The sequence below is a fragment of the Schistocerca serialis genome, chromosome 11, assembly GCF_023864345.2.
Source record: "Schistocerca serialis cubense isolate TAMUIC-IGC-003099 chromosome 11, iqSchSeri2.2, whole genome shotgun sequence".
Lineage (NCBI taxonomy): Eukaryota > Metazoa > Arthropoda > Insecta > Orthoptera > Acrididae > Schistocerca > Schistocerca serialis.
In genome coordinates, this window is record NC_064648.1 from 13,035,702 (window position 1) to 13,044,150 (window position 8,449).

General features: G+C 39.0%; 1 protein-coding gene across 1 annotated transcript in view; it reads left to right on the plus strand.

Moving 5' to 3' along the window:
* The window catches only part of LOC126427135 (uncharacterized), a 76,671-nt gene extending 70,639 nt beyond the window's left edge, over positions 1-6,032 (plus strand). Inside the window, exon 3 of the mRNA XM_050089359.1 lies at positions 5,880-6,032. Within this exon, the coding sequence (XP_049945316.1) occupies positions 5,880-6,032 (153 nt within the window). The remainder of the gene's footprint in view (positions 1-5,879) is intronic.
* Positions 6,033-8,449: the final 2,417 nt, after the last annotated feature.

The following is an 8,449-nucleotide window of genomic DNA, read 5'->3' on the forward strand; positions in this document are numbered from 1 at the left end:
GTCTCACAGGAAAGGTTCAAAGCATAGACAGTTAGAAGAGTCAGTCTTCTTGTACTTAAGTCGGCATTGTAGCTTTTGTATTTAATTCCGATGCAATTTCTGTGTTTCATCGTTAGTAAGAAGGACCAAGGGATATAGTAAACGTGAAGTGAAGCATCGGAATCTAAAACTGGTCTCACAGGAAAGGTTCAAAACATAAGCAGAAAACATAAGCAGAAGGAAGAGTCAGACTTCTTGTACTTAAGTCAGCATTGTGCCTTTTGTATTTAATTCCGACTTAATTTCTGTGTTTCATCGTCAATAAGAAGTACCCAGTTATACAGTAAACCTGAAGTGAAGCATTGGAATCTAAAACTGGTCTCACAGGAAAGGTTCAAAACATAGACACTAAGCAGAGTCAGTCTTCTTGTACTTAAGTCGGCATTGTGCCCTTTGTATTTAATTCCGATTCATTTTCTGTGTTTCATCGTCGATAAGAAGGTCCAATGGATACAGTAAACCTGAAGTGACGCATCGGAATATAAAACTGGTCTCACAGGAAAGTTTCAAAACATAGATAGTAAGAAGAGTCAGTCTTCTTGTACTTAAGTTGCCATTGTGCCTTTTGTATTTAATTCCGATGCAATTTCTGTGTTTCATCGTCAAGAAGAAGGTCGTAGGGATACAGTAATCCCGAAGTGAAGCATCGGGATCTAAAACTGGTCTCACAGGAAAGATTCAAAACATAGACAGTAAGAAGAGTCAGTCTTCTTGTACTTAAGTCGCATTGTAGCTTTTGTATTTAATTCCGATGCAATTTCTGTGTTTCATCGTCAATAAGAAGGTCCAAGGGATACAGTAAACCTGAGGTGAAGCATCGGAATCTACAACTGGTCTCACAGAAAAGGTTCAAAACATAGACAGTAAGAAGAGTCAGTCTTCTTGTACTTAAGTCGGCATTGTAGCTTTTGTACGTAATTCCGATGCAATTTCTGTGTTTCATCGTTAATAAGAAGGTCCAAGGGATGTAGTAAACTTGAAGTGAAGCATCAGAATCTTAAACTGGTCTCACAGGAAGGTTCAAAACATAAGCAGAAAACATAAGCAGAAGGAAGAGTCAGACTTCTTGTACTTAAGTCGGCATTGTGCCTTTTGAATTTAATTCCGATGCAATTTCTGTGTTTCATCGTCAAAAATGAAGGTCGTAGGGATATAGTAAACCTGAAGTGAACCATTGGAATCTAAAACTGGTCTCACCGGAAAGGTTCAAATCATAGACAGTAAGAAGAGTCAGTCTCCTTCTACTTTAGTCGGCATTGTGCCTTGTGTATTTAATTCCCATGCGATTTCTGTGTTTCATCGTCAATAAGAAGCTCCAATGGATACAGTAAACCTGAGGTGAAGCATCGATATCTAAACCTGGTCTCACCGGAAAGGTTCAAAACATAGACAGTAAGAAGAGTAAGTCCTCTTGTACTTAAGTCGGCATTGAGCCTTTTGTATTTAATTCCGATTTTAATTCTGTGTTTCATCGTCAATAAGAAAGGTCCAAGGGATACAGTAAACTTGAAGTTAGGTATCGGAATCTAAAATTGGTCTCACAGGAAAGGTTCGAAACATAGACAGTAAGGAGAGTCAGTCTTTTTGCACTTAAGTCGCCATTGTGCCTTTTGTATATAATTCCGATGCAATTTCTGTGTTTCATCGTCAGTAAGAAGGTCCAAGGGGTACAGTAAACCTGAAGTCAAGCATCGGAATCTAAAACTGGTCTCACAGGAAAGGCTCTATTCATAGACAGTAAGAAGAGTCAGTCTTCTTGTACTTAAGTCGGCATTGTGGCTTTTGTATTTATTTCCGAATCAATTGCTGTGTTTCATCGTCAGTAAGAAGGTCCAAGTAAACCTGAAGCATCGATATCTAAATCTGGTTTCATAGGAAAGGCTCAAATCATTGAATGTAAGAAGAGTCAGTCTTCTTGTACTTAAGTCGGCATTATGCATTTTGTATTTAATTCCGATACAATTTCTGTGTTTCATTGTCAATAAGAAGGTCCAAGGGATACAGTAAACCTGAAGTGAAGCATCGGAATCTAAAATTGGTCTCACAGGAAATGTTCAAATCATAGACAGTAAGAAGAGTCAGTCTTCTTGTACTTTAGTCGGCATTGTGCCTTGTGTATTTAATTCCCATGCGATTTCTGTGTTTCATCGTCAATAAGAAGCTCCAATGGATACAGTAAACCTAAGGTGAAGCATCGATATCGAAAACTGGTCTCACAGGAAAGGTTCAAATCATAGACAGTAAGAAGAGTCAGTTTCTTGTACTTAAGATGGCATTGTGCCTTTTGTATTTAATTCCGATGCAATTTCTGTGTTTCATCGTCAATAAGAAGGTCCAAGGGATACACTAAACCTGAAGTGAAGCATCGGAATTTAAAACTGGTCTCACCGGAAAGGTTCAAAACATAGGCAGTAAGAAGAGTAAGTCCTCTTGTACTTAATTCGGCATTGTGCCTTTTGTATTTAATTCCGATTTTAATTCTGTGTTTCATCGTCAATAAGAAGGTCCAAGGGATATAGTAAACTTGAAGTTAGGTATCGGAATCTAAAATTGATCTCACAGGAAAGGTTCGAAACATAGACAGTAAGAAGAGTCAGTCTTTTTGTACTTAAGTCGCCATTGTGCCTTTTATATATAATTCCGATGCAATTTCTGTGTTTCATCGTCAGTAAGAAGGTCCAAGGGGTACAGTTAACCTGAAGTCAAGCATCGGAATCTAAAACTGGTCTCACAGGAAAGGCTCTATTCATAGACAGTAAGAAGAGCCAGTCTTCTTGTACTTAAGTCGGCATTGTGGCTTTTGTATTTATTTCCTAATCAATTGCTGTGTTTCATCGTCAGTAAGAAGGTCCAAGGGATACAGTAAACCTGAAGCATCGATATCTAAATCTGGTCTCATAGGAAAGGCTCAAATCATTGAATGTAAGAAGAGTCAGTCTTCTTGTACTGAAGTCGGCATTATGCCTTTTGTATTTAATTCCGATGCAATTTCTGTGTTTCATTGTCAATAAGAAGGTCCAAGGGATACAGTAAACCTGAAGTGAAGCATCGGAATCTAAAATTGGTCTCACAGGAAAGGTTCAAAACATAGACAGTAAGAAGAGTCAGTCTTCTTGTACTTAAGTCGGCATTGTGCCTTTTGTATTTAATTCCGATGCAATTTCTGTGTTTCAACGTCAATAAGAAGGTCCAAGGGATACAGTAAATCTGAAGTAAAGTATCGGAATCTAAAACTGGAGTCACAGGAAAGATTCTAAACATAGACAGTAAGAAGAGTCAGTCTTTTTCTACTAAAGTCGTCATTGTTCGTTTTGTATTTAATTCCGATGCAATTTCTGTGTTTCATCGTCAATAAGAAGGTCCAAGGGATACAGCAAACCTGAAGTGAAGCATCGGATTCTAAAACTGGTCCCACAGGAAAGGTTCAAGTCAGTGAAAGTATGAAGAGACATTCCTCTTGTACTTAAGTCGGCATTGTGCCTTTTGTATTTAACTCCGGTGCAATATCTGTGTTTCATCGTCAATAAGAAGGTCCAAGGGATACATTAAACCTGAAGAGAAGCATCGGAATCCAAAACGGGTCTCACAGGAATGGTTCAAAACATAGACAGTAAGGAGAGTTAGTCTTCTTGTACTGAAGTCGGCATTATGCCTTTTGTATTTAATTCCGATGCAATTTCTGTGTTTCATCGTCAATAAGAAGGTCCAAGGGATACAGTTAACCTGAAGTGAAGCATCGGAATCTAAAACTGGTCTCACAGGAAATGTTCAAAAAATAGATAGTAAGAACAGTCAGTCTTCTTGTACTTAAGACGGCATTGTTACTTTTGTACTTAATTCCGATGCAATTTCTGTGTTTCATCGTCAATATGAAACTCCAAGGGATACAGAAAATCTGAAGTGAAGCATCAGAATCTAAAACTGGTCTCACAGGAGAGGTTCAAAGCATAGACAGTGACAAGAGTCAGTCTTCTTGTACTTAAGTTCGCATTGTGCGTTTTGTATTTAATTCCGATGCAATTACTGTGTTTCATAGTCAATGAGAAGGTCCAAGGGATACAGTAAACTTGAAGTGAAGCATCGTAATCTAAATCTGGTCTCACAGAAAAAGGTTCAAACATTGACAGCATGAAGAGGCAGTCCTGTAGTACTTAAGTCGGCATTGTGCCTTTTGTATTTAATTCTAGTGAAATTTCTGTTTTTCATCGTCGATAAGAAGGATTAAGTGATACAGTAAACCTGAAGTGAAGCATCGGATTCTAAAACTGGTCTTCCAGGAAAGGTTCAAAACATAGACAGTAAGAAGAGTCAGTCTTCTTGTACTTAAGTCGGCATTGTGCCTTTTGTATTTAATTCCGATGCAAATTCTGAGTTTCATCGTGAATAAGAAGGTCCAAGGGATACAGTAAACCATGACGTGAAACATCGGAATCTAAATCAGGTCTCACAGGAAAGGCCCAACACATAGACAGTAAGAAGAGTCAGTATTCTTGTACTTATGTCTGCATTTTGCCTCTTGTATTTAATTTCGATGCAATATCTGTGTTTCGTCGTCAATAAGAAGGTCCAAGGAATACAGTATTCCCGAAGTGAAGCATCGGAATCGAAAACTGGTCTCACACGAAAGGCTCAAAGCATAGACAGTAAGAAGAGTCAGTCTTCTTGTACTTAAGTCAGCATTAAGCCTTTTGTATTTAATTCCGATGCAATTTCTGTGTTTCATCTGTAACGTCTAGAGAAACAAAAACAATATATTATTTAGTAATTAGAGAATTAGATGTATCATATTGTGTCATTGTATAAAATTATGTATTTTTTTTTTATTATTTATTTCTGAAAACGTCTGCGTCGGCGAGTAATAAAACCGACACAGAAGATAAATGTTAAACAGAGATTAAAAAAGGAACAGTATATAATACGTGTTGAATATGAATGTCTTTGTCGTCTTAATTTGGAAGTTGTGCGAGTAAGATCTCCTGTTGTTGTCGTAGAGAACGCCAATGTAGCATTCTTTTGTCGAGACTAAGCAATATACGCCATTACGTGTGAATTCACAAAGGTCTGTAATCACTGAGATATTTAAAGGTTTTAATAGAGGTGTTTAAATGAAAACTTGTATTATTTATTGTTAAGCTTGCTTGCATATTATCCCATCCTGTTGAGACATTTTTCAGTTATATAAATATTATCTGTGGTGCTGAGCTGCGTGGAGAACGAAGAGCCGCTGCCGCGGCGTATTTAAACGACTTACAATATAGTCGAGCATACCGCAAGGAAGCGGTAAAATAATAGTAAAATAATATTATATCTTTTAGCTCCCAGACTGGCAGTGAAGATCAGCAGATTTTATGATGTGTTGCAGATTGACACGGGCTGCTGATAGGATATAATTTACAGTGCAAATAATTTAATGTACCTTCAGAATCTGATAGGAATCTTGCTGTGCTCCGTTCTGATCTGGCAAACTTTATAGTGACAACGTATTTTTTAATGAGAGTCTCATGTTCTTGGGCTAGTCGTGGTATGAAATAGCATTTTAACGAGAAATAAAATCCACTGCGAACTTGTGTTTTTGAACGATCACACGAACTGTAACATCAGTGTTCATAACAAAGTAATTTCAACTTTTAATCACTATGAAGTAGGGAAGATATATTGATTCTTAGCATGAGTTGCAGTTATGAAAAATCGTTCCTTAAATTGTAGGCCAGATACAGAACAATAAGACTTCCATATATACATTTTATTCCGCTAAAAGGTAATGATGATAAAGAAAAGCAAAGCACAGCATTGCTAAAAGTATTTCACGTAACTCTTTTCGTAAATGTGTTGTTACAAAGAGAATAAATAAACCAAAGAGCAACAATTTTACAATCCGCGAGAGAGTTGGACGTGAAACTGTCGCGCAAAAACGCGGGGCCCGAATTTGCAGTGGCCACAAATATAAAATTTTATGTATTTTTCTTTCAGTGGTGATTGTTATGTATGTGTAGATATACATATGTATTTTGTGATAAATGTATGTATGTATATCATGATCAATGCTATGTTTTAATGAATGTGTAAATACTCTTTCATGACAAACCGTACTACTGTAAACGAGTCTGAGAAGACGATCCTGATAGTACTGAGAAGCGGTAACGACTACGTAATCCGGGGGCAGCCGAACCCCGAGATAAGATAAACTAAAGGTAAGACTACAGTGTAGTTGTCCTGTTTGTAGAAGTCGAGCTCCAGTGAAGTGATCTCAATTCGCTAGTGGTGTGCATATTGTGCGTAGTTTGATGTTAGTGTTTGTGACAGGACAAAGTTGATGGTAGATAGTAATTTTTAGTGTGCAGTTAGTGTAGATAAATTAACGTATTTTGTGTGCAAGGGGCAAAACTGTCAGACTTTGTGGTTTAGTAAGCAATTTATGAATATGGTTAAGTTGCGTAGTCAACGTCCGAGCAATATGGATACTGAGGAACAACAATTAGTTAGTGCAGGAAATGTGGAACTGGGTACCTCAAGTAGTACTAGTGCTCTCTTTGAGGACATAACATGTGAGAATGTGGAGGCAGGGGCAGAGGAAGTGGTGCCACCGCCCACTAGTCCTCAAGGGGATGTAGAGAAAGAAGTTGTACCACCACCAGAAAAGCAGGAACCAGAGAGTGGTAATCTGCCTGGTGGGTATTCGCTTCAGGCTATATTAGAGCGCGTGCTGAATTACCAGGCAGAATTTGCGCAACAGCAAGTCGAGCGAGACCGCCAGCAAGCTGAGCGAGATCGCCGGCAAGCTGAGCGGGACCAGCAACTTGTGCAATCGTTAGAAAACATGAAAAAAGAGATTGCAGATATGAAACAGAATTATGAGTCGATACCTAAGGCTGTGCAGGAGCTGACTGAACAGGTCAACAACCTGCAAGTAGCAAACACTAACAGGGTGGACGAAATAGGTGTATTAGCCAATCGAGTAGAAAAGCTAGAAATAGATTCCACGCAGCTTGTAGAGCAGAAGTGGAAAGAACAAGCAACTAAAATTGAAACAGAATTCAACTCACGGCTAGAAGTGAAGGAGTGTGAGATTGACAAGAACATTAATTCCAAAGTACAAGCAGCCATAGCAAATAGAGGCTCCGAATCGTTCAATACCGCAGTGAATAGTCAGGTACAGAACGACGTGCAAACCATCAAACAAATACTCAGTGAGGATATTCCGCAGTGGCAAGTGAATATGAACAAACGGATATCCGACCTGGAGAAGGGTTTAGCACAAAGCAGAAAACATTTGGAACAGGAACCTCTGTCGCCAACAGCCCATGGTTTCGGCAACGCACAAACTTATACGCGATACGACAATGGGGAATCTGTAGTCGATAATGCGAAGAGCTGTAGCTTCGGTTCGGAGCACACAGCATATGTCCAAGGAGCAAAACCATGTAGTTCAAAAATATTAGTGGAAGAAAGTTTAATCAAAAATAGACAATTTCAAACGTTTACTACTGAACGGAAATCAGTACACCCAGTAGTATTCATAAAAAGCTTTAAAAATATCTTGCCCAGTGTGTGGAACGAAACACAGAAAATTCAATACGTAATGTCGTACATTCAAGGTGATGCAGCGTTGTGGGCTACAGATGTAGCAGACAGCTGCATGACATATGAACAGTTCGAAAGGGCATTTCTATCGAAATATTGGTCGCCTTGTATACAAGAGCGGCTAAGAAAAGAAGTATATAATCCCGAACCGTACTCACCTCGTCTGGGGAATTTGAGACGGTATTTTGAAAAATATATAAACAAAACACGCTACTGGGACGAGCCTATATCACCAAGAGACATAATAAGACTACTAAAATCACATTTACCCATCCATATCAAAGAGAAATTAATACACGTACCAGAAAGCGATATGGAAAACTTCCTGTCTGTTCTAGATTCTATAGACTTGATACAGGAAGACGCAAAATCAGCGTGTGATCACTCGCGGAATAATGGGTCAGGATGTAAACATGACAGAAATAGTAGTGCACAAAACCACAACCATGGAAATGGTGGGGGTGGTAACAAGCGGCAAGAACATTCGCAAAATGGTAGTAATGGTAGAGGCCAGAACGGGTATGGACAAACAACCTATAACAAAAGGCGTCGATTTGACGACCGGTACGAATCTGGAATGTCAGGGACCAACCGCGGGAAAAATGCGCGAGGTCAGTGGCAGAGCAATTATAGTGATAGTAATCGAAATTGGCAGCAAAATCAGCGAAGAAGCCCAGAGCGACAGGGTAATGACCGGTATGACAACAATAGACCACCGCCGCAAAACGCGCCTATTGCGCAGCCGTGGCGGCCGACAAATCAGAGTGTACATATAGTGGAGGTCGCGGACAATAGCCTTCCAAGTACTTCACAAGTAACTAATCCAACA